General features: G+C 46.3%; 1 protein-coding gene and 1 long non-coding RNA gene across 3 annotated transcripts; one reads left to right on the forward strand and one right to left on the reverse strand.

Annotated features, from left to right (window-relative positions):
• Positions 1-154: 154 nt before the first annotated feature.
• Positions 155-6,350, reverse strand: LOC134553940 (uncharacterized). Its single transcript, XR_010081171.1, has 3 exons — positions 6,218-6,350; positions 4,351-4,399; positions 155-1,934 (listed from the first exon to the last, which is right to left on the reverse strand). It is a non-coding gene; the product is annotated as an uncharacterized LOC134553940 (long non-coding RNA).
• LOC134553937 (tRNA N(3)-methylcytidine methyltransferase METTL2-like) lies at positions 5,969-19,938 on the forward strand. 2 transcript variants are annotated; one of them, XM_063404114.1, is made up of 9 exons: positions 6,244-6,398; positions 8,035-8,126; positions 11,881-12,242; positions 13,482-13,531; positions 14,145-14,205; positions 15,379-15,518; positions 16,266-16,372; positions 16,528-16,593; positions 17,883-19,938. In XM_063404114.1, the coding sequence occupies exons 1-9, from the start codon at positions 6,310-6,312 to the stop codon at positions 18,032-18,034; spliced, it is 1,119 nt and encodes a 372-aa protein (XP_063260184.1). In that variant the 5' UTR covers positions 6,244-6,309; the 3' UTR covers positions 18,035-19,938. The 2 variants fall into 2 exon arrangements, with proteins under 2 accessions (XP_063260183.1, XP_063260184.1); XM_063404113.1 differs by lacking the exon at positions 8,035-8,126 and having other exon boundaries at positions 5,969-6,398.
• Positions 19,939-26,161: the final 6,223 nt, after the last annotated feature.

A 26,161-nucleotide genomic window follows, 5' to 3' on the forward strand; every position in this document is an offset into this window, starting at 1 on the left:
GTACTGTTGCCTGGTCCCTGCCCTGCCAGAGCACAATGGCTGAATTCCCCTCAATTGCCCAAAAAAGCAACAGTGACCTTGTTCCTGGTGTGGCGTTGGTCCCAAGGGCCCCAGCAGCTTGTTGACTGAGCTGGTGGTGGCCCTGTGTCTCTGTTCCCTGGCTGGCCTGTCCCAGCACTGTGGGAGCAGGGACAAGGATTGGTGCTGGGTGGGTTCTGGTGCTGAGCCCTGGAGGGGGGCTGGGGATAGATGGGCAGCACCAGAGTGTCAGTGAGTCACATCACAAAAATAAATAATAATAATAATAATAATATTTTAAAAAATCCAAAACCAAAAAACAGTCAGACTACTATCAGTGTTGTCCCCAGCCTGTGCCCAGGTTTCTGCCCTGGGGGCAGCCCCTGACACTGCAGCACAACTAGGGGAGGTCGTTTGAGATGAGATGGGTTGAGGAATGGCAGAACCAGGGCAAGGAGGGCTGTGGGCCCCCAATAGGGGTCTCTGCTCTGTTACTGGTTCCCTCCTCAGGATCAATAACAAGTTCAGGGGGCACAGGGTGGGCCAAAGCCCACTGCAGACTGTGGTACTGGTAGTACCTCACTCTCATGCAAGTGGAGTGAACCCCAGCATGCCACATCCTGTTTGCTTGGGTCTCTGACACCCCTAACACACTCTGGGATACCAGGTGCTCCCAACCCACACTGAATGCACCTACACAGGGTGCATTCAGGCACCTTCACAGGGTGCATTCAGGCACCTTGGGCAGTGTTCATTGCCCCCAGCTGTGCCAGACAGGGCCTCAGTGGGTCCAGTACCTGGGTGGGATCTGGGCTTGGGCTGTGGTGGGCCCAGCTGGGTTCAGCCACAGGAGGAGCATTTTGCCAGTGGGCTGAGGTAATGGCAAAGGCAGAGCTGGGCTGCCACTTGAAGAAGCAGGATGAGCACCCCCCCCGGCTACCTGGGGCTGCTTGCACTGGAGAAACCCAAACGATTCCACATATGCCATTCAGGCAGGAGACTTCCATTTCCTATGGAGCTATGCGATGAGGTGAGACCTAGTTTATCCCAGTTCACTGCCCCTTGATGCCAGGGGGCATGGCTATTTGCAGGATCAAGCCCACGACCACAAGGAGCAGCTGTTGGGAGTCTGGAGTGGCTTTTTGTCCCCAAAATCAAGGCAGTGTTGCTGTGCCAGCCGGCGTAGAGGAGAGGGAGCAGCCAGAGGTCCCTCCTGCGGCAGGGCGTGGACTCCGTGGTTGCTCTCAGCTCCCTGGAAGAAGCCATTTGGGAGTGGTAGTAGCTTCGAGCGTGCAGAACGTGCGAGTTGCGGTCTGCATGGAGGCTGTTGGAGTCCCGCACCACTAGATGGTGGTGTCTCGACGTGCTCAGCCCAAGCTTTCCACCTTCTGGGCTGCTGAGCGGTCATCTCCCACGTTAGACAGGGACATTTGCTTCACGGAGGTTTCCGGGGAGTGGGGACACCCTGCAACCCATCCCACTTACACAGCTCCTACAGTGCAACACTTAAGGTCAGGATTCTTTTTACTGCCACTTTAATTCCTGGAAGTGCTGAAGTGCTGTCTTTCCTTGGACCCCATCAACTCCTGTTGTAAATTGTTTTCTGTTAATAAATCCAAAAAATAAGCAAAGCACTTCTAATGCAGCCCGATGATGACAAAAGGTGTGTTTTGTCTGATTCACAACCCAGAATGAGGTTTTCTGAGTCTCTGTTTTCAAAAATGAAACACATGTCCCCATTCATTCCAGGGAAGCAGGTCAGTCAGTGTTGGAGTGCTGAAGTCCCAACCCTCTCAATAGAAATCCACTTTCCAGAACAGAATCTCCAGGAGGTACTGAAGGACATGGCTGTGGATGGTGAGTACACCAGCACTCTGGGATAGTTCAGGATCAGGAGCATCTGCTGGGCAGAAAACCTAAGATTTGGAGAAGAAGAGAAGACAGAGTTGAAATTAAAAACAAAAAGCCAAAATGCTGTATCACCGTGGAGGCCCAACCAGGAAAACAGACTGGGGACACAGATCTGGGTGCATCAACAGCAGCAGGGCAGAAGACCCTGCCCTTAGTTTATTTTTCCATTATATATCTGTGTCAAGGTGACCATGGATTGGAGAAGGGTATCGCCACCTCTCCTGTCACATTGGTCCAGGAGGCTGTCATTCAACCTCCCCTTGTCTTGGAGAAAGAATTCATAACATTGCCAGTATTTACAAAACATGGTCCTGTGTTTACAATTCACCAGCGTGAGAAACTGCACGTTTCTCCTTTAATATGAACGCTCAGCAAACCAGGAAAATTCATGGCAACAATGCTGCATTTCCCTCAGCACAAAATCTAAGAATAATTTAGGTTGTTGTATTTTAGGCTTCCCTTCCTCAAACATATTTTCTGAGAGAATTGGGATTGTTCAGCTTGAAGAAAGAAAGCCTCAGAGTGACCTAACTGGCCTTGAAGTACCTGAAGGAGCTAACAGGAAAGATGCAGAGACACTCTTTTACAAGGACCTGGAGTCACAAGACAAGGGGGAATGGCTTCATACTGTCAGAAGGCAGGGTTAGATGGGATATTGGGAAGAAATTGTTCCTTGTGAGGGTGGGGTGGCCCTGGCACAGGGTGCCCAAAGGAGCTGTGGCTGCCCCTGGATCCCTAGAAGGTTCTAAGGCCAGGTTGGGCAGGGCTTGGAGCAACCTGGTCTAGTGGAAGATGTTCCTGCCCATGGCAAGGGATGGAATGAGATGGTCTTTAAGATCCCTTCCAACCCCAACCATTCCATGACTCTATGGTATCTCCCCACTGACTAACTCTACCTTCCCCCATAGCCCTGGGGACATGGTTGACATCCACAGTGCAGATTCAATCTATCCCCTTAGCCAGCAAGGACCTGCAGGAAGCTCGGGACACACCACAGGAGGGGACTGGCCTTCCCCTCCTTTCTCTCTGCTCCTGCCTGTCCTCTCCTTCAGCAGCCCAGCGGCAGGAGCACAAGGAGGCTGCTGAGTCTCTGCAACTCTCTTTGGGTCACTCTGGCATGGGACACGGCATGCACTCAGCGTACCTTAAATTCTCTCTATTTCTGCACTCCCCTCAATCTTGGGTTGAATCTTTGCTTTGCATTACATGGCAGAGAGGCACAGTGTGATCTCAGTGTGTCTCAGTAGTGCCACCCCTCAGCGGGGCACAGGAGAAGGGGCTGTGTCTGTACGCTTGGTGGAGCACTGAAGCAGGTGATGAGTGGCCATGGAAAGGTAATTTAATCCTCCTTGGCCTCAGCATCCAACCCTGCTGGGAGAGATGGAAGTTTCATTTCATTTATGGCTACATTTCTTCACATCCTGAGATGGAAGGAGTGGGTGAAAGGCAAAGGAATCACTATTATTATTGTTAATAACCTCTTTGTGGCAAGTTTTTCTGTGCTGACTGGCAACAGGCACGGGAGTGTTCCAACACTTTCTTGTTATAGAGGGCACAACCATTGTGGATAATCTGGGCTTTGACCTGGTCACAGAGGAGATTAACTTGACCCCAGAGCCATGGGAGGTGTCAAGTCTGTATTCTGTGGATGGAGTCTCTCCAACTGCCCTTTTGCCATCACTCCCAAAGCCTGAAATCTCCCTGGAGAGCTTGTCCCAGCTGCTGGCAACACTCCCTGCTCCACTCAAACATTGCCTAGGCGCTTTCCTAGGGCACAAAGGTGACACTAACCAGGACCTCAACTCCATCCTGGGCTCCACAGCCAGCAGGGCTCACCTGGCCAGCAAGGAAAGCTGGAAGCCTTAGGACAGAGGAAGGTAAGGCTAGGTATCTAAGGTCATTTTCCCTGGAGGAAGCCTAGAAATCTTTGGAAACCAACAGATTAGTTCAAAGCCTCCTGCATGCCTGTACTGTGTTTGTCAGATAACAAGAATGTGATGTTAACATGAGGCAACTGATTCCCTTAAAATACTGCAGTGGTTCCCACTCACATGGGATAAACATGGAAGTAATTCACTTGTGGTCAGGGACTGATGTCTCCTCCAGCAGTAAAATCACCCTCCCCTGTCTCAGCAGAGTCTAATACCTTATTTTTGTATCTCCAGGTGCCACGGAGTCATCATGCTATGATGGGGATTTCTGCCCCTGGACTTAGTCCAGATTCTCACTTTTTCCCTTTTCCCAGTTTGTTTCAGATGTTCCTGGCTACAAGAGCAGAGGCCAAGCTCTTCTCTTACCAGATGGGACACAGAAAGAGTCCACCTTACCTTTTCTGGCTAATGATAAATAGCAGGGAATTGTCCTCCCTGCCAGATACCTAACCAGCACTGTGAAAAATGAGGATGGATCCCCATGGTATACCTTGTCCAAATCTTCACAAGGCTGCTGAGATCTATGCTCCCTTCGAGCTCTGTGAAAGAAGGACAAAGCTCAGTCACAGCTCTGACCACTCTTCTCCTCTTCAGCCCAGAGGAAAAATTACTCGGGCAGTTTTGATTACCAGAGGAATCCTCTACCTCAAAGCATTTGGGAAATGGGTGAAATTGGCAACTCTTCCCGTGAAGAATTGTTTCAGATTATCAGGTGAGATGCCTCTGTGGGATAGAGAGGGAAGTGCTCCTCTCTGCTGGGGTTATTTGTGCCTTATTTAACAACATACACAAAACACATGGGCCCCAAGATGAGATTTCCAGAAGAACTTTATATCTGGTTGCACGTCCAGAAGCATCTGCACGGCTGCCATCTGCTCTGCAAAGGCACTGCTGGAAGTGCCACCGTGGGCATGTCACACCCCTGTGCAGCTTACACCCCCCAGGCAGCAGGTCCCTCCAAAGCCCTGGGTGCAGTAGCTGGTGCTGAGTGGGGCTGGGCTGTTTCACAAGCCAATGTCGCCCTCTGTCGTCCTCTGGTTGCCACCCGCAGGAGCTCAGAGACTGGACCAGCAAGTGTGAATGGATGGATGGAGACTCCCTCAAGTGTCGCAGAAAGAAGCCCAATAAAATTTTGGAAAGCGGTGCATCACCCTGTGCCTGCCTTTGCAGGCAAAACTACAGAATCCGAGAATGGTTTGTAAGGGACATTAAAGACCACCCAGGGCCACCCCTACCATGGGCAGGAGTACCTTCTGTCCCAGGCTGCTCCAAGCCCCATCCAGCCTGGCCTTGGACAATTCCAGGGATCCAGGGGCAGCCACAGCTGTGCCAGGGCCTCTCCACCCTCACGGGGAAGAATTTCTTACATTATCCCATCTAACCCTGTCCCCTGTAATGTGAAGCCATTCCCCCTTGTCCTGTCACACCAGGCTCTTGTAAATAGTCTCTCTCCCTCAGGTTCCCTCAGGTACTGGAAAGGGCCACAATTAGCTCACCTCAGAGCTTCTCATCTCCAGGCTGAACAATCCCAATTCTCTCAGCCTTTCCTTGTACAAGAGGTGTTTCATCCTTTGGATCAACCTGGTGGCCTCCTCAACTTCCCTCTTTCCTCCTTCATCTTCCTTCCCTGTTCCCAGAAGGCCAAATAAATAAATGTCTAAAGGGCTGTTGAGAAGATGGAGCTGGACTCTGCTCAGTGGTGCTGAGCAATAGGACAAGAGACAACAGGCAGAAACGGATGCCCAGGAAGTTCCACCTGAACATGAGGAAGAACTTCTTCATTGTGCAGTGACCAAGCACTGGAACAGATTGCCCAGAGGTGTTGAGCTTTCATTGCTAGAGATACTCCAGAACTGTCTAGAGGCAGTCTTGGACAATCCATTCAAATCTTTTGAATTTGAACCCATTAAGCCTCATTGTAAGAGAACAAGGGGGAATGGATTCAGTTTGAAAGAGTAGGGTTAAATGAGATACTGGGAAGAATTTTTTCCCTGTGACAGTGGGCAGGACCAGCACAGGTTGTCCAAAGCAGCTGTGGCTGCCCCTGGATCCCTGGAAGTGTCCAAGCCAGGCTGGACAGGGCTTGGAGCCATCTGGGCTGATGGAAGTTGTCCCTGGTCATGGCAAGGGGTGGAAGAGGATGGGCTTTAATGTCTGGTCCCTTCCAACCCAACCCATTCTGGGGTTCTGTGCCATGTACTCTGGAATGACACTACTGGAGCAGGAAGACTGAATCAGACGAACCCCTGTGTTCCTTTCCAGCCTGTCCCACTCCGGGACTCGTTGAAATGCGGGATAAATTCCAGGAAAGGCCTTTTCGGGGTCCTTTCCCGACATTTCCCGCGGCACGGCCTCACCTGACCGCCCTCCCCCGTGACCGCCGCCTGCAGTCCTCCTTCGGGTCGGACCGCGCGGCACCGCTTCCGCTTCCGGCGCCGGCCGGCCCGTCATGGCGGCGCCCGGCGAGGCGCGGGAACGGCGGCCTTTCGGGAGGCGGCTCCTCACCGACCCCGCCCGGCTTTTCCAGCACAATGCCTGGTGGGTGAGGGCTGCCGCCATTGCCCGCTGCAAATCCCCGTGAGCTGCCCGGGGGTGCTGCTGCCCTGTGGTGCCGTCCCGCGCCTGGCGGTGGGGTGGGGGTGGCCGGGGCGGGCTCGCCGTCGCCTCTCAATTTGCCATGTCTGTGACCAAGCGCTGTCTAATGGGCCAGCCCCAACCTGCCCGCTCCGCCTCACGGGGCCCTGACCCAGGTGACCGCCCTCGTCTCAGGACGCGCCTCGAGAGACGCCATCAGGGCGCGGAGCGCGCTGAGGGAGCCGTGGGTGTAGGGCTGGCGGCCGGACAGCGACTGCAGGCCTGGCCGGGACCGGCATCCGCGGGCAAGGCACTGCCCTATGCGGCCGGTGCTCGGAAGTGCTGGTCCCCGGGGCTCCTGAGCCTTCGGGACTGGTCCCTGCAGGGTCCTGAGCAGGGGGGACTGATGCCCAGGGGCTCCTGCGCCTTTGGGTATGAGCCCCAGGCGGTCCTGAGCACTTGGAACTGCTCCCTGCGGAAAGCTGAGGCTTGGGAACCGATCCTTTGGGAGCTCCTGAACCTTTGGGATTGATCGCCAAGGTGTTCTGAGCCTTCAGGACTGATCAGCGGGGAGTTCTGAGCTATTCTTAACCCCTCCTGAAGCAATAGCATTCCTCAGGCTCCGTGGTTGTAGCAATTGTTTTATTGCTGTGGTGAGTAAAGGTAAATTACTTGCTGACAGAAATCCATAACCTGTCATTTCTTCAGGGAGGTTGTGCCAGGTGTGTGCTTGGAACAGGAGCTCTTTATTTGGATACAGAAATTGTTTTAAGTCAGTTAAATATCCAAATTCTCTATTTTGCTGGGAACTGAAGATATTTTGCATTTTGGGGGTAAATAGATCCACTTTTGGTCTGTGGCTGCTATACCTTGTTAAGAATCGGGCGTATTTAATTCGTAATTAAGTAATATTTATATGTGTCAGCCTGTCATTCCTTCTGGGACTATTCTATACAAAAGGTAGGTTACAAAAGCGTATCCTTTGTTTTCCTGTGCAAAATCTTAGCAGTCTGTTTTTTCACAGACTTAACACTTAAGACTTGGTTTTGTGAATTAAAGTCAAAAGACTAATTCCTTCTGAGACAAGAACAGCAGTTGGGCCTTGTATTCTGCTTTTCATTCACTTGTTTTAATGAAAAAAGGCCAAATGAATCACTTTATTGACTGCATAACTCTGTATGTGCATTGAAGTTATTAGTAATTCTTGATGCTTTAAAGCTTCCTGCATATTTTTCTCATAATTTGATTTAATTTAACAGTTACCTTCCAAATAACCCAAGTGCCTTTTTTGTTTTAGCTTGGGAAAGACTATGTCATTTTGTGCTGAGTGCTCTCATGGTTTTAGCAAGGATCTATATCCTTTAAATTTGACTGAGCATCCAAAATGGGACAAATTTGGGGTCCCTTCTGTTTGCAATTCCATGAGTTCTTTCAGGGCTAGGACCTGCATGTGCTCACTAGGCTGTTGTGCTGGTGCTGGGCTGGAATTGGGGATCACACCTGCACCCCTGTCCATTTGGAGGGCACTCCAGACCTTTCTTTTTCCCTCTGTCTTTGTCCTACCATGCTTAGCTCTAGTTCATCTTATTTTTCACAACAGGGATAATGTGGAATGGTCAGAAGAGCAGGAAGCCAGTGCCAGGAGTAAAGTTCAAGAGAACAGCTCACAACTATTGCCACAAGATAAACAAGGTACTTATGGAGAGTATCCTCATGCGAGTCTTAGCTTTGTGCCAGGAATGGAACAGTCTGGCAAGAGCCACATCAGAACATCATCAGTTCCCCCCTTCCCCCTCTGCCAGTCACTCAGAAGGCATTAACACATGTGTGATAATGGGAAATTAAGGAGGAGGAATCTTTCTGTTCTTAATTTAGCTCTCTGTGACTTTTCTGTTTTCACTAGAGGCTCCTCCTGTTTGGGAGGAGTCAGATTGGGTTGAGCTTCTCTGTCATGTTGCATATTATAAATACTTGTTAGTGTTTGTTGTCAGCAAGCCTCTTTGAGCGTAGACTTGTTGCCTCGGCTTATTTCTGCTCTTTAAAGCTTAGCTGCTAGTAGCCAGTCTCTTTTTGCTGGCTTCCTGTGGAGTGAGCCCTGAGCTGATTTTCTCTTTAAAGGATCTGATAGTGTCCATATCTATATCTACGGAGTGAATAAACTGCATGAGAACAGTTTCTTCAGAGAAAGAAAAATTACTTTATCTTGATTGTTTATCTTCAGATAGATAGCAAAGGGATTCCAAAGTTTTGATTTGATTTGATTTAAAGGATACTTAACAATCCAAAATGCAGAGCTTACCTGTCTCTGAATCAAGCTCAAGGTGCTCAGCTCTGTGGTTAAGTCATAGTTGAAGTCATTCTGAGATGGTTAATAATGCATTTCTTCTACACCTGGTAGAGATCATCCAGTCCTTCAAATGATGGTGAAATGGTTCTGTGGTGTGGTAAGAAACCTGTCTGATCATGATCTTACTATACCCTGCCGAGCTCTAGGGTGGATGTGCTCCTTTTGTTCAAATTAAATCGAGTGTGTCACCCATAAGACGATACTGAGCACTACTGGAACTATTGAGACACTTCCAGTTGTGCTCACAATAGCAAATTTAATTACACCAAAGAGTAGCCCTCCTAATTTCTTGGACTTCTAGAAGTATCCAGCAGTTTTCCATTGTGATGCCCATTGTGTTGAGTTCATTTTAAAATCTGGTTAGCATTAAAGGGTGCTGTCTGTCATGCTTTGAGAACCTATATGCAACTAGGAAATTGTGGAGCAATTTGCTGTTGGAGCAGTTTGTCAGAGCTCCATGATGTATTTCCCAGACTGAACAATGGAGGCCAGTCAAATGTTGATGGTTGCTATTCACTGTGAAGAATGTGGAAACAATGGGATGGCTGGAAAGTAGGGAAAGCAGCCCAGGCAAACGTGCCTGAAGGGTCTGATAGTTTGAGAATCAGGATGTCTGAAGAGGAGAACAAAGGCAGAGTATTGGTCATTATGGCTGTATTATTCTGTGGACTTCTTGGGGATGTTTGGATTTGTTCTGAAGAGGGAGGGAAGCTCTGTAGGTGTATGGAAGATGTGTCTTCTGGCTGGGAAAAGAAAGAACGAAGTGCAAGTTTCTTGGTTTCCTTTTGAGGCTCCATAATTAACCCCCTTGCAATTCAGGAGGTCTCTGATTCTCTTCTGGTCTTTGTGAGCAGTTACTTTTGTTCGCTTTTCTTTTGCAGAGTGAAGGGGTGAGTCTGGGCTTTGCTTTGGGGGTGTACTTTCAAAGGTGAGCAGAAAGTCAGGAGTCCTTATCAGGAAAGTCTGTGAAGGAATCTGCCTTGCACACCAATGGCACTGTGAACTAATATCCCAAAAAGGGCCTGAAACAAGTATGATGTGAAGTTTTTTGGCTGGAAGTCTTACTGAAAAATTTACATGGTCATATTTTCACTTAAGTATGTTTCTTGTATAATCTTTGTCAGCTGGTCCTTAATTTTTTGTACTTTTATTATTACTGATCCTTTATTCAGGCCTTTGAAAACACCAGGCTCCAAGGTAAATGAGCTTTAAATAAAGCTTCCCCACATGTGGTTTGGAGTATAGCAGCCCTTCAACAGCATCCCACAGAATATTACACTAGTGTAATGAAGGAAGAGCACAATGTCTTGTTCACCAGTGTAATGTGGCAAAAATGTGGGCAATCCAAAATGGCTGGGCTGGAATTTTGTCCCAGCATCTCAGGTAAGCATTCCACTGCAGTCAGGCTGTCATGGGATTGTTGGAGATGAGCAGGAATCAGGATTTGTATTTTTGTTAGGTGAAGGAGTGTTTCAGCCCCAGAAGCCTTGCATATTCCTGCTAGTACATGGGAGAAAGACAGTTCAGGACAGAGCATGCCAGGGTTTGGATCAGTAGCACTTCTTCTAGCATTGGCAGTCATTGACTTCTTCCATGCAAATAGTGAACTGACCTGGCCCTGCTCAGTGTGACCTACAGTGAGATCATGGCACAAACTTACTGCTTGTGTCTAATATCAGATATTAAAGTTTCCTCCAGCTTGGGGTTTAAGAACCAGGCTTCTTACAAGGAGAAAATCCCTATAGTTGAGGTAAAGAGATTATTTTTATAAATAGCTCTTTGTTCTGCAGGGATAGATCCTACTAAAAATAGACATGTGACTTAGTGCTTCTTTGTTAAAGCCGTTTTTGTCTATATTTGGCTGAGGCTACATATTTTTCCAGGTGTTCTGAGTTCACTTTACTGTCTCACTTTGAAACAGTTTTATGTTCTTCAGTAAGACTAATAAATAAACAGCAGTTCAGCTAATAATGCCCTCCAATCGTTTTTATTCAGTAATGCACTTGTTGCCATGCAAAGATGGTTGAGAAATTACTTGTTATTGGAATGTAATTGGGGTTTCTGGCCATAGATGTCAATGTCTCTAGGTGATTCCAAGCATAGGATGCTATAATTAGGTGTTAATTCCCAGGACAGAGAACTCATCACATTGATGAAGTCATAGAAAGTCGCTTGGATTAGTAGCTTCCCATGGAAGAAATAGTTCCCCTAGACTGTACTTGATCTCAAATCTGTGAAAGTGTGTGGAAATAAGTTTTCAGGTGACTCAAATTTCACTTGATCATGCCTTTGTAAAAGCTATTCCAGCTCCCTGTAATACTCATCTTACTTCTGGAATGACCCATTTGATGTGAAAATGCTGCTGGCAAATTAATTCTGTTCATCCTGAACCCGTCCATCTTAGCTCTCCACTGGTACTTTAATGCAGTGGTCACTGTTGACCCCCTTCTTTTGTTCTAGTTTGTAAATGTGTGATGCTCTGACACACACAGAACTATGGAAAGCAAAGTTATCTGGACTGGACTGCAGCCAAGCGTCGAAAACATGCTGTCCTGGTACATGGAGGACTGCATAAATTCGAACTGAGCTTCCTGCCGGACCTGGAGAGTTGACTAATTTTTCTGTTTCTCCACCTGAAAATAGGAGCACTGTGTTGGACAGGAGCTTTCAGCTCCAGGCAGCTGCCACAAAATACCTTAAGAGTTGTGCTTGACACTTAATGTCACCAGGCTCCAAATTAATTGTTCCAGTGAACTGAAAAAGTTAGTGTTAGAGATGGAAGTAAAACCTGGATTTCTTCATTCCAGTCTCCTTCAAAGAGGCTTTTTCTGTTGCCAGCTTCCTTTGAATCCTACCAGGAGGCAGAGTCTCCTCTTCTCTCTTTCCCCTTTGTAAGTCCTAACAAAGTGACTTTGGAGACATAGGCTGAGTGTTTATGTGGGATTGCAAATTTAAATACAGGTGGTTTTCAGTCAATAATCTCACTTATTGCGGCAGGTTGATGCATAGATATCTGCAGTGATCCCTCACTCTCTGAACTGATTAAACCCTGAGACCTTCTGATTTGATGCCTGGTGATGTTTTTACTTGTGTTCACAGAGGAATATGAGGTGAATGCTAAGAAATACTGGGATGACTTCTATAAAATCCACGAAAATGGCTTCTTCAAGGACAGGCACTGGCTGTTCACTGAATTTCCTGAGCTGGCATCTAACAGGAACTCAAGCCAAAATGAAGATTCTATACATGGATTTAGCAACACAGAAGAATCCAACAATAAAGGGCTGGGAAACTGTGATAATGGCCATTGCTCATTGGAAACCAGGACAGAGAGTCAGTTAAACCTGATAAAAAGCCCACCTGCAGGCCACAAAGAGGAGCTGGCTGCACGGAAAGACAGTGAGCTGAGTCAGAGTGATGGGGATTACCCAGGATCAGCTGCATCTTACCGTATATTAGAGGTAAGAGATGTAAATCAAAGTCACACAAGAAAGCCTCCCTTGTGTCAGTGTAACTGGGACATAAAAATGTGTATCACTGCTAAACAGCAAGTGATGATTACCTTCATCAGTAATTGCAAAAATCAGAGGATAGTTAGAATTGAACTTACCTGTTGGGATTCTTTTGGTTCAGATGCTGAATTGGTAGAGCACAAGGACAATAAGGAGTTTACAAGTTTAAAAACAAAACTATTGCTATCTGATGTTCAAACAAGCATTTGAAAGTCCTCTTTTGAAGAAGTTGATTTGTTTATGCTGTGTAAAGCTTTCCCTTGTCATTTATCTTTTGTATGTTTGTGCTGGCTCCTGTTTGCCTTGGGAGGTGTGAAACAAAGCAGTGAAACCAGGAATGTAAAGATGCTCTTGGGTTTGTTCTTAGGGCCCTTGTGATAACAGGAAAGCCCAGACTGATACAGGCTTTGTCCCAGAGAAGTTTCTGGCGATTATAAATATTGGACTGCAGACAGCTGGTTGTGACCTTTTGCTCTGCCACCTCTAGTTGTTCACTGTAGACATTACTGGATTTGTTTAATACTTAATATTATATGAAAGTCCTTCCCTTCCAGGGAGAGTTAGTATGAACTGTCCTTCTGATTTTTAAATTGAATTTGACACTTTTAAGATTTCCTCAGACTTCGGTATTCTCAATGTGCCATTCTTATGTCACCTAAGCAGTTTAACTAAAATCTATTACTACAAATCCTCTGTTGTGTCTTCTGCTCGGTCTGTTTCAATTTTTCTTATTCTTTAAATATCCAGAGGCAAATTTTCCAAATCCAGTTGTGTGAGCCATCATCTCTTCAAATGGGAACAAGCAGAAGGAGTAGAGTAAAGCAGATGTAATTTCTCTCTTGCTTTGATTTTCTATGGAAGTGAATATAACTCATCCATGGCCTTTGCCAGTGCTTCAGTGACTCATACTGGTTTCCAGCAAAAACAGCTTTCAAAAGAGTAAAAATGTATAGCTTGTTATTAAGATTTTGACAAGAACTTGCTTAGTGATTTCCCACACTTGTACTCCTGTTCCTCAGACCTTAACCCACTCAGATCTTGCAGGGACACTTAAGAATGGTCACTGCCATGCTCAGCTTTACTCATGAGTTGATCTTCATTCCATGGCTGTAGACAGATGATTGAAAATTATCTGCATGGAGTGATGAAGGAATTATTTTCACTGTATATTCTGCTCTGTTTATGCAGGTTGGCTGTGGGGCTGGGAATACAGTCTTCCCAATTTTACAAACCAACAAGTAAGTAATAAAAAGAGGAAATGGATTCCCACTGCCAGAGGGCAGGGATAAATGGGATATTAGGAAGAAATTGTTCCCTGTGAGGGTGGGGAGGCTCTGGCATGGGTTGCCCAGAAAAGCTGTGGCTGCCCCATTCCTGAAAGTGTCCAAGGCCAGGTTGGACAGGGCTTGGAGCACCTTGGTCTAGTGGAAGGTGTCTCTGCCCATGGCAGGGGTGGGACAGGATGATCTTTAGTGTTCCTCCCACCCCAAACCATTCTGGGAATCTGTGAAGTAATGAAGGCTTTTACCTGCATGAGATACCAGCCTCTGAAAAACAACTGGGAAAATGTTTCATGTGTTCCTAGTTTAGACAATCTCAGAGAAAAGCCACATGCAAATGGTATTTTTGCCATCTGCAGCTCCAGATTATTCTGTTTTGAGCTTGGAAGGCCATGGTTTTAGATCCAAAAAGAAAAGGAAGCAGTCCTATATGAGAATAATGGGCATAAAGGAGCAATGGAATCCACCAGATTTTGCACAGAAACTAAAGCCCAGGATTTCTGGGCTTTGTGCATTTGAGACACTCCTCAATTCCTCGATATAAATGATGAGTTTCTTTGATTTATTGCAGTGACCCAGGCCTGTTTGTTTATTGCTGTGATTTTTCTACAACAGCTGTGGATCTTGTCCAGGTAATCTCAATGGTGACTTATGAAAATGTGGGAAGTATCTGGGGCCAATCACCCATTAATGCAAATCTATTCCAGCTGCTAGTGATTCTCTGGCTGTGCTGGCAGCTTTCTGGTTGTAGCCAGCCCTGGTGCTTACCCTTACACTGGGAAATCTGGAAAATGAGCCATCAAAGATTGTAGAAATTAGGAAAGTAAAAGTTATCAAAATGTTACATTGGCAGCAAACAAGTCAGCCAGATTTTCTTCCTCTGTGGTTGGCAGTACTTTTCTCAGTGCAGTGTTCTTTTAGCTGAGTAACTTGAAAACAAACTCGAACCTTGAAAACATTCAGGCTATTTTTTAACAGGAACTGAAGCTGGTTTTGGTTTGTGTGTGTGTTATTGTCACCACAGTTCTGAGAACATGGGCTGATTACTTCTGCACAGGCAGTTGAGGAGTGATCATGTTTGTGGAGCAGGAGGCTGGGATGTAGTCAGAAGACAAATACCATTAATAAATTTCAGATCAAGGCAGAATTGCGAATATATGAAGTATCAAATGCAGTCAGTCACTTCCTGAGATGAGAGGGGAGCGTAGCACCAGAGTCAGCATCCATTTCCTCCTCTGGATATGACACAAACACTGTTTGTAGATGCTTCTGCAATCTGTAGCAGCAGCTTTAAAAAAACATGCAATTTCTAAAAGACGTCTACATCTGATTTTTAAGACTGTAACTTTAGGCAACCAAAATGTGGTATAGGAAATATCTGCTTGTAGGTGAAATGAAAATTGATTTCAATGATGCAGAGAGGTGTCCTGACACTCTCACTTATGTAAAGGTTTCCAGTTCATCAGTATAAATCTCTCATTTCTCACCACTGTTAGTGGAAATTCTGACCTTAAAATTGCAATATCAGTTTGGGAGTTTTTTTCAGTGCTGATTGTAACAAGACCAAAACCTTGGTAAATCTCCTGTGTGTAAATATTTTTTTCACATTTCACACCTCTTCCTTGCCTGACCAAGGAATATACCTGACACAGAAGTCCAGTGAGGTTGAAACAAATCTCTGGACACACCTCTTGATAATGTGAAAGTTAAAATACTTCATATAATACTAATAATCCATGTAATCCAGCTAGTACTGAGATCAGGGTCTGCTACTAATGTTTTTGATTTCTCTCCCTCAAATACAGAACAATGCAGAATATGATACTTCTCGGTGCTTTGCATTTGTCCATGACCTGTGCAATGACCAAAGTCCTTTCCCAATGCCAGAGGAGAGTCTTGACATTGTTATTCTTATCTTTGTCCTCTCAGCAATTCTCCCAGAGAAGTAAGTTTTAATAATTCCTTCTGATTGCAGAAGATAATTATTCTGCCACCAGCGTTCTTTAATAATAACCTATCAAGGAAAGTTAAAGTTTGTTCTGATTGTGGTCCAGTTTTCCATGAAGCCTCAGAAAATGAAATTTGCAGGTATTTGGCTATTGTAACCAATTCTGGCGAGGACGGTGATTTTAAGTGGCTGCAGGTGATTGTTTCTGGGGTCACTGTTCTGAGCCCCAGCCATACTGAGCACTCGCTTTGGAAAGTATTCCGCTGTATTTTCAGGCTCAGAGGGTAGATGAATTTCTCACATGGGAGGTGGCAAGAAGGAAGGGTTCAGGTTCAGAAAAAAGGTAAGGAAAGTGCTGTGGTCTTAGTGTGATAATTGTTACAACCTACACTAGTCTCTTTTTTTGTTCCCTTTAGTTTTACTTCACAACACTTCTCTTCAAGCTCACTTATTACTTTTTTTACAGAAACCAGTGGAGATCCTTTTGTTATTAGTTAATAGAGTAGTTAATTCCTGCTGGGGCAGGATATTATCCTTGTAGGAAAAAAAGCAAAATTGGGGAATGTCAAAAATAGAGGCTAAGTAAAATCAACCCACCATGGTCTGGAAGAGCTCAGAATGCTGCTAGCTATGGGTAGCTCTTTATATGAGGCTGAAACATGTAGAACTTTATTCCATCTTTTTTGAAGGCAACAAGCATGATTTTGCAGCACGTTGAGCAGTCCTGGTTTGTTCTTCTCTCAGGATGCAGTGCATTGTGACCAGACTGAGTCGCCTTCTGAAACCAGGGGGAATGATCTTGTTACGAGATTACGGTCGTTATGATCTCGCCCAACTCCGATTTAAGAAAGGTATTTCCTTTCCCCTGGGAGCTCCTGCCGCATCTTTGGAGCTGTATCTGCTCTGTTTGGAGGCAGCTGATTAATTCCCCAAAGCACAATGCACGCTGGCAATTGTTGATTTTTAAGTGATCACTGGTAACTGTTTATATCTGTCTTGCCCTTAGGTCAATGTCTGTCTGATAACTTCTATGTGAGAGGTGATGGCACCAGAGTCTACTTCTTCACACAAGGTAGGAGGCCCGAAACATGCCTCTTACCATCAAAAAACATCCCTTTGACTCTCCTCACCACTTCTTGTCCCTGTGCCCTCCAGTTTGGCCACTAGCCTTTCCAGCCTCTTTCTTGGAACACTCTGAAATGTTAAGTATCTCCTAATTAAACAGTGACCTGGGCTTGTCAGCTCCTGGTGCAAGAATAGCATGGTCAATTCCTTAATGGAAAATCCTTTAAGAGGAGGTCTGGTGTGTTTGCTACTCTGGGGGGTTTGGGATTGGAGGAGCTCTCCTTGTATATTGGCTGCAGATAATAGAGGGAGATGAATACCACTTAGAACTTCCCTTAATTTTCCTGCTCTCCTCTAAGGAAATCAAAAGGGTGTGGTTCAGCATGGAGCTGAGGCAGCCCCTCCAGTAGTGCTGCTGCTTGCTGTTAGCAGTTGTTATTCCCCCAGTTAATCAGCAGCTTGCCCCTCCAGTCCCTCCACTACAGGCCCCTGTGCACAATCAGTTCTAGAGCAGTGGCCAGGCTGAACTGTTCCCCACTTCACAAGTCTTGTTTAGCAGAACAAAATCAATGTTGAATGCATGTTTGGCAAACACGTCACAATGGAAAGCATCTGATAGAGGAGCACAGGTTGAGACCTGTCAGGCTTTTCCTACAGAAACTTCAGACAAACCATGTCCTCTGGGAGTAAGCTCTGCTGCTCAGCAGGGCTGGGGCACTGTGAGACGTATTTGCTTAGTCAGGAATACCTGCCAATGGAACTGTTGAAGCCTCAAGAGCTCCTAGTGTTTTAATTTGGCCCCAACAGGGTGTGGGTTTTAAGGTGGGGTTTTTTTCCCCAAATTTAACCTTAATGAATCCCATTCCCATCCAGCCTAGGCAGCATGGATCTTACTGACACATAAGTAAAAGCATAGGTCTAATCCTGTTCTTTGCTCTTACGGACTCTGAAATTCCTCTGGGCAGGGGGGAGGAGTGGCTCTGTCCCAGCTTGCCAGAAGATGCTCCTTATTTGGTTACTAGAAGCAGTACCCATATTTGAAAGTGTTGCTGTTTTCTTTGTCAGGTCTGTGGTTCTGCATGTGCTCCAAATAATTATTTCCTGCTTTACTAGAAGGGAAGCTTGAGAAACTGTGATCTTAAACTCCCCTAGTAAAGTAGTTAAGTCCTGTTTGATCATTTCCCTGCCAGGGTGAGACCATGGGATTCCTCTGGCCCATCTTTCAGCTTAGCCCTCAGTGTGAGGAGGTATCAGTTAAAGAAAAGGTCTCCTCAGTCTCCTTCTCTCTGCTTCCAGATGAATTAGATCATCTGTTCACCACAGCTGGGCTAGAGAAAATCCAGAATCTGGTTGATCGGCGATTGCAAGTGAACCGTGGGAAACAGATGACAATGTATCGGGTGTGGATCCAGTGCAAGTACTTCAAACCCACTGCCTTTCAGCCATGAGGTGTGTGGACTTTGGGCTGGAGCCTCTTCATCTCCTGGTTACCTGCATGTCATGCAATTCTGCACAACCAGGACCTCAGTGCCTTGTTCCATGCCTGGTATCACTTCAAGTGAGTTTTGCTAAGGAGAAATGCCCTGAGAGTAGAACAAGCAGTATTTTAGATGTCACAGAGTAACAGAATATACTGAGTTGGGAAGGATGCACGAAGATCAAGTCCGGCTCCTGGCTCTGCACAGGACATCCCAACAATCCCACCCTGTGCCTGAGAGCGTTGTCCAAACCTCCTTGAGTTCTGGAGGCCTTGGGGCTGTGACTATTCCTTAAAGAACCTGTTCAGTGCCCAACCACCCGTTGTGGGAAGAACCTTTTCCTGATACCCAGCCTAACCCTCCCTGGACACACCTCCAGCCATTTCCTCGAGTCCTATCCCTGGTCAGAAGTGTGAAGAGATTGGTTGCTGCCCCTCTGCTGTCCCTCAGAAGGATGTTGAAGATCTCAGTGAGGTCTGACCTCAGTCTTCTCCAGCTGAACAGACCAAATGCCCTCAGCCGCTCCTCATACAGCTTCCCCTCAAGGCCCTTCACCATTTTCATGGCCCTTCTCTAGTGGCCATATATCTTTTTTATATTGTGGTGTCCTAAACTGCCCCCAGCACTTGAGGGAGGTGAGGCTGCCCTAAAGCAGTGCAGGACAGTCCCCTGCCTGACCAGGAATGCTTTACCTAATGCCCCCGGGACACAAATGTCTCTCCTGGCTGCCAGGGCACTGCTGACTCATATTCGACTTGGATGGACCAGGACTCCCAAGTCCCTTCCTGCAGCTGCTCTCCAGCCTCATTCCCCAGACCATCCACACATCCAGGGTTGCCCCTTCCAATATGCAGAATCCAGCACTCTCCCTTTTCGAACTTCCCACAGCTGGTGTTTGCCCATTTCTCTGATTTGTCAAGGTCTCTCTGCAGGCCCTCTCTGCCCCTGAGAGACTCGACAGCTCCTCCCTGTTTAGTGCAGACAGCAAACTTACTTGGTATTTCTTCAAGTCCTGCGTTCAAGTCATTAATGTGGATGTTGAAGAGCACAGGCTTGAGAAGGGAGCCCTGTAAATGTCATGCTACTGGTCTGAGTTTTAAAAATTATTTATGGTTTTAATCTAATAGATGGTCATGGTATCTTAGAGCAGCTGAGCAAGTTGAGTAGCGACTTGTTCATACTCTGGATTTCCATATGAAACAGGAGAGCTCTGACTTTATCTCTGTTTTGTATACTCTTGTCTTGGGAACAAACATAGGAAGGATAAATCTGCTCTTCTCTGCAACTGCTCACTGATATGAATCCCTTGGCCAGCTTGTCTCGTGCAGCTATTTCCTAGTCATTCAAGTGTGTGCCAATCCATGAGTTAAAATACATTGATCAGACGGCAGGAACGGAGATTATGTGAGTCTTTCTGTACCAGCTTTCCCTGGATGTCTCAAGGTGTGGAGATAAAACCTGTGGAGAAAGCAAATGCTGCTTCTCTGCCCTCACTGTCCACAGGGATGTCCTCCCAGGGAACCAGTACACAATAGCTCAAGTGCTGTAAATTCCTCTGAGGCAGGGTTCAGGTTTTCAGAAGTTTGTTTCTGATGCTGGTTTTGGGGCACCTTCAGAGTGCAGCAGATCAAAATCAGCTTACAGGACCAGGGTTTATAAATTATTACCTGCTTTTTCTACTGGCTGCAGCTCCCAGGTCACAAACTGCCCTGTCATGGTGATGTGCAAAACCCAAGCAGATGAGACACCTTCTTTGATCTGAAATCTGCGGGATGTTTAATTTTTGCACTCTTGTTTAATTTCTTAGAGGAAGCCAACACTGTGGCTTTTGAAGGATATTTCCCTGTTTTTGTCAACAAATACCTTTTGTCTCAGCTTGGTTTCTTGTTATTTTTATGGAATGGTTCAACAGGTAATAGAATAAGTTTTATGCTTTTCATTGGTGATTTGATTTATATAAATCAGGCGTGCAAAAACCTCATATGCCTGTGTGAGCCTGGGCCAACATTAGGGAACTATAGTTTTCTTCTCCTGTCACAAGTCTCACTAGTGCCTGCCCTTTAGTTGCAGAAGAAAAAGCCTTGCCTAGTATTTCTTGCCTTATTTTAGTTCATGAAGCATCAAAATGTGTTGTGTGTGTCCTGCTGGCTGAAGTGCAGTTCCTCTGTATTTTGTTAGCCAGACACTTGTATTTGGAGCTTGACATTGTCATCTCTAGAGTCACATAGGTTATGAAATAACTGCTATATTGAACCAGAGGAGAGAGGGTGTGCTAGTTTGAAACCAAACCAATGGGAGATACCAGGTCAGAACTACAGTTTAATAGGAAAATTAAAATAAAGGCAGGAAGTGCTGGTTTAACCTGACAGAGTCAGGATACAACCTCACACCCTGTTGGTCAGGGTGGTGGTAGCTGTCTGATTAAATGATGGCTGCAGTCTTCTTGAAGTGATACATGTGGTTCTGTTGAAGCGGTGATCCTGTAGAAGGCTCTGAAGGTCCAGTGGCGGTTATGGAGCTCTTGTCCTCTGTCAATTCAGTAGGTAAGGACTGCCTGTGGTGTTCCAAAGCGCAGATTATATCCAGGTAGGAATGCTTGGTCCCTCCCCCTGGGCGGAGCATTTCACAATGGGATGGTGTAATTTTATGAGTCATACAGTAAGGCCTTGAAGGCTCCTTAGCAGAGGGGTATCCCCCAGAGGGAGTTCTCAGGGATGTGTCATGGAAGAGATAAAGAGTACAGTCCCACCTGGTTTTAACAGCATATGAAGATAGTGATAAAACACATACTTTTGGTAACACACTACACTGTAACCCAAGACAAGGGGTAAAAAGCTGAGGAAATATCATTGCTGGTTTTGGAGAGCCTGCAGGAGCCCTGGAGAAATGGACGAGGAACACCCTGATTTGGGAAGCATTGGAAGGGACTGGGCAGTACTTCCTGCTGGGCTTGTGGCAGCATGACAAGTTCCTAACTTCCACATTGCTGTGTCATCCTGCAGGTATTGCTTTGTCTGCTTTGAAGGCTTCTGGGTCAGGATATTTCAGCCCTCCCTCCTGGGAAAGGTAACCCAGGGAATCCATTCACACCATACAGGAATGGAAAGGCACCATTGCTTTTTTGTATATCTGTTTCTTTTAAATAATGTTGAATCAAATCAAATTATTTTTGTGGAGGGGAATGGAAGTCAAATAACTGGGAAGAGAATTCTTGTTCAGTTTGTAGTGTATTTTCTAAAGGGCCAAGAAGCTTTCCAGCATCTACAAATGAAACAGGAGGTGATAAAGCATGTCTCTTTTGAAGCACATTTGGCTTCTGCTGACCACAAGCCTAACCCACCCTAGAAGCTCTGCAGTTGCTGCTGGGTTTTCATGCTAAACCTACAAAGTCTGGTTCCCTGGCAAGGCTGAGGCCTCAGGCAAGGGCTAGACAAAAAACAGCTAAAATCCTCTGGCATCAGGTGAGCAAGGTGATATCTCCTCAGCTTATCCAGGCACAGAGTCAGTCTTAGCAAGAGCCCTGTGAGCATTGGACCTGACATGACTAGTGTAACCACCTCAGTGACAGACCTCCATTGTGTAACTGGGGCCTCAGGCAGTTCCCTGGGGTCCTTTCCCTCTTGGTCCCTGAAGGAAGACCTCTTCCTAGGATAGCTTTATTTCCCTGAAAAAAAAATTATTGGGGTACAATCAGCATAATTAGTGTGAATGAATGTAATTTGAAAAATGCCTTATTAATCATCCAAAGGCTTATAAGCAGTGCAGGAAAATAAGTTTTTAATTATAAACATGATTTATGTGAAGTTGATGGACTCCTCTTTAAATTCAAATTCCTGAATGGGAGAAAATGAAGCCTTTTTGTTTGTGTTTTCCAAGGCTATATCCCAGTTGCCTGGTTTTAACTTGGGCTTCAAGCAAAAACTTGTAGCCCTGTGAGCCTGGAGCCATTGAAGTGGCTTTTTGCCTTTCTTAATGCTCTTAGTTCTGCTGGAGTATTTAAACACTCAGCAGGGCCCATGCTGGGCAGACGTGCTTTTGTTTCCTGTCCTCTTGGTGGTGTTCAGAAAGCAACAAGTTAATGGCCTTGAATTGAGCCAGGCCTCCTACAGACAGATACTAGTTGAACTTCCTTAACTAATCCCTGCCAGCTCTTGTTCTCTCAGAAGCTGCTGCTCTCCTGCCACTCCAGGCCTTGCCTCCCACACAGCTCTGCTCAGGTACCTTGGTCCTGACTTGCAGCAGCTCCTGCCATTCCCACCTTGGGCCTGCTGAGCAGGCTGGGTTGTTCAAGCTTTCCAGCATGTTAAAGGCAAATCTCCAAATTGACTTTTACCATGCTGAAAAGACAGGTTAAGTGTTGTTAGTGTTTGGGGATCTTTTCCCCCCCTCTTCCTTCTTAGCAGAGTAACGTTAACTCTAAAGTCTTTATGAGCATTTCTGCTCTGGTTTTGTTCCCAGCATTCAAAGTCTTGTGGTCTGTGGCTCACAGGCAATGCCAGCATGGCCTGATGAACCTCCCAAGCAGAAGGGATGATTTCATAGTTCTTCACATGCATTGCCCCGGCGATCTTGGAGCCAGGCATTGTTACATTTCGGAAAATCTGGTCCTGTTTCTTGCCAGAAGATGGATTTACTTGGAGATTCATAGAATATTTTGGCTGGAAGGGAACTTTATCATCACCTATTGTGACCCCTCACATAATCCTTTCATGCAGGAATAATGCTATCAAGTCTGTGATTTGGATTTGGACTTGGAGCTAGTCCTTCAGAACAGGCTTTGATCCAGTGGTGGTGCTGAGGGCTCCAGTGAAGGGCGGAGAAGCTTTTGCCTCCCCAGGTACATCATTCTTCTCAGAACATTGTGGTTTCACAGACAGGCTATGAATTCGGAGGCAGGAGGGAACAGGGGAGGTGATGTGAGCAAAGGACTAGGAAGTATTTCTGATACTGTCACTTCAAAAGTGAGTAAATTGTAATTTCCACTGCAAATTGGAGCTTTCACAGGATCTTCCTGACAGCACAGCCAAGTGCGAACAGCAGTCATCCATACTGATTTGGATTGTTACAACAGTGGTCATCAAATTCTTTTGACCAGGGGCATGTGAGATCAGACACAATTATCTTCTCTCCCAAATGATTCTGCTCTGCCTTCTTCAGGTATGCCACCACCATTTCTAATCTACAGTGAGTTCTAGAGTTCTGGGATAAATGAGACCTGATTATTTTCAATAGAAGAGAGGCGTGAACAGAGGGAACCTCCCTGTGCACACACAAGCAGCTTTTGGCACTGCATCGTAACGAAAGCTGGAAGAGCTTCTTGCTGTCATGAGCCTTGGCTTGTCCTCACTGGATTCCCTACAGGAATTGCAGACCCAGACTGAACTTAACTGAGCATTACTGAAAGATGCACAGGTCTTACTGCCTAGAAGTGAGGATGGGGCTGCAGGGATCAAGTTATTACAAGATTTGGGGACCATCCTTCCATCTTTGTAAACACAGATGAAGGGAAACTGAGTCATGTGGTCTTTGTTCTGATCAGCTAGCAGGATCTGATTTGTCAGCCAGAGAAGTACCACCATTTTTGGTTTGTTGCAATATTGGGGAAAATATGTCCGTGAGGGTGGATGCCACAATCAGGATCACTTTTGCTGTTGTAACTGTTCCTCTTCTGTGACGGGGTGCCTGGCACACATCCTTGTGTGTAGTGTCCCTAGATAGTGACTTCAACAGAAGTTCTGATTTTAACTGTGTTTCAGGGCAAGATAGAAATTACCAGAAAAACAAGGATTAGGAGGAATGTTTTGGAGGACTCTCCTGCAAAGTGAGGTGCTCTGGAGGAAAAGGAGCTGTCAGCTCTGTGCTTAACCAGTAAAGCTCTGGAGTTCCTGCTTTTAGCTCTCGCTGAAGGCGAGTAAGTTCCTGTAACTGCCTGGCTAAATGGGGGCTTGTGTTGCTTAAAAAGTGGGACACATTGCAGGAAATTACCTTTGTAGGCAGCCTTGAGTGCTAATCTCAAATAAATAGGATACAGCATGAGCCAGAAGAGCATGAGCCAGGCCTGAACAATTGGCTGGAACACAGACAGAGAAAGGCAAGGGAATCTGAAGTTATATGTGCATCTGCTTTTCCCTCCTGGCCAGGGATTGTATAGCATGGCAGTTGTCATACCAGTGAAGGCTTTTATTCTTGGTCTTTGACCTGCAGTGGGATGAGCAGGAGATGGCAGTGGTTGGAAAGCAGTGATGGCAAAGCTCACTGGCAAGCCTTACATGTCAGCACCTGCCAGCAGCTCCCAGCCTGTTAGCTGTTTCCCGGAAAGATGCTAGGGAGGTTTGGACCTTGCTTCTCTAAACTGTACTCTCTGGTGTTGACCCCAAAAAGCCCTCTCTGCAAGCACCAACATAGTGTGGGAACAGCATCTTGGTTTGGGGGCAGAGTGTGGCTGCTGTATTCAGGTTGTCTTTGCTGTCCAAAGGACCCTTGTAGCTCTTACAATTTCATGTTATGTGGAAGTTAGGGAGTTGCGGGGGATTGTCACATCTTTGGAATATGAAACTTACTTTCAGCTCCTGTGAAGGTGGGAAGCTGCTGTTGGCAATCCGTGGTCACAGGGGCCAGGCTCACACCTCTGTGCTGTGTGTGGAACACGAGGGGATCTGCTCAGGTGTAAGGAGAGAGGTGCCGCCCTTCCCCGGGGTCACTGGATGTGACTTTGCTCATTTGGAGATTAAATTGCCTGATCTCCCCTCAGACTCCTCCTTCATCCCTGGGACTCATGGCATGCTGCATATCCCCCTCACCTGGGAAGCAGTACCTGGGCAGGGCTACCTCAGTGCAGTCTGTAATTACACAACCATATGGCTTTTTCCGTGTTCATGGTGCCAATGGTGGATGTGAAGAGATCAATGGAAGTTACACAGAAAACTAAATCTGACTTTTCCACAACTGCAAGTGATTTCTTCCCTACTGAGATGAGCCTTGTTAGGAAGGTTGGAGTGTATTTGCAGGCATTCACAAAGAGGCTGAATATACTTAGAAAAAAGTGTATGCAGTAACTGGGTTTACAATAGGATGTTGATTTAATTTTTGTCTTACACAAATCTCACAGTAGTTTATCTAATTAAGGCTTTCCAAAGCCCTGTAAGGTAGAGTGTAACAACTGAGGCATGGACTCAGACTGGTGGGGAATCAGAATTGTTTATTCACAGAAACAAGCTGGTTTTATACACTTTTTCAAGGCACAGTATTTCCTTACATAGTAATTCTCACTAAGCAACCTATCATACATTGCCACGTCAGCAACACGCTTTCCTAATGTCCTTCTGTGTGGTGATCATGTGCTGTTCACCCATCTGTCAGCTTTGGGCAGGCTCCTCTCTGAAGGGCTCTGCCTGGTGGCACCTCCTGTTGTCCCCAAGGTCAGGTGGAGACAAGCCTCTCTGTGCTGCCATGTGCTTCTTTGTGCTCCGATGTCCTTCTGCAGGTGCATGCCACAGCCTGCAGCTCAGCTCCATCCCATCTCTTCTCACAATTATGCCCATTTTATGCAAGAGAAGCAATGGGCAAACCAATTGAGAATAAAGTCCTCTTGTATTCTGGGAATCCGAAAGTGAGCAAGGACAGGGAAGGACTTGCTGGACATTCAGGAGAATCACACAGTTTCACACTGTTTCAGGTGCTTGCAGAACCAGCAGATGTTTCCAGTGCTGTGTGCTTTGCCATCTCAGAGGGGTTCCTTTCCTACTTGCAAGGTTTGGTTCCCCTTGGCTGGGCCATGGTGCCTGCACGATTCCAGGTGCCTGCACGATTCCAGGTGCCTGCACACAGCTGCCTTCCTCCTCCAGCAGCAGGACATGCCTTGGATGCCATGGATCAGAGGGCTTTGAGGCTGCTCATGATTTGCTGTTTCTGTGCAGGCTGAGTGACCTGGATGCTTTCCTACTGGGTTTGGGTATCAAAGCCTCCCTAATGGGATACCTGAAGGTGTAGATAGAGGGAGGGGCAGGAATAACCTCAGAGATAAACTCCATTGTGTGGGAGGGTGGAGGCTCTTGGAATGGCCTCAGGAAGGAGTCAAGCAATGGCATGTTATCTTTG

The sequence above is a fragment of the Prinia subflava genome, chromosome 8 (genome assembly GCF_021018805.1).
Source record: "Prinia subflava isolate CZ2003 ecotype Zambia chromosome 8, Cam_Psub_1.2, whole genome shotgun sequence".
NCBI classification, from domain to species: domain Eukaryota; kingdom Metazoa; phylum Chordata; class Aves; order Passeriformes; family Cisticolidae; genus Prinia; species Prinia subflava.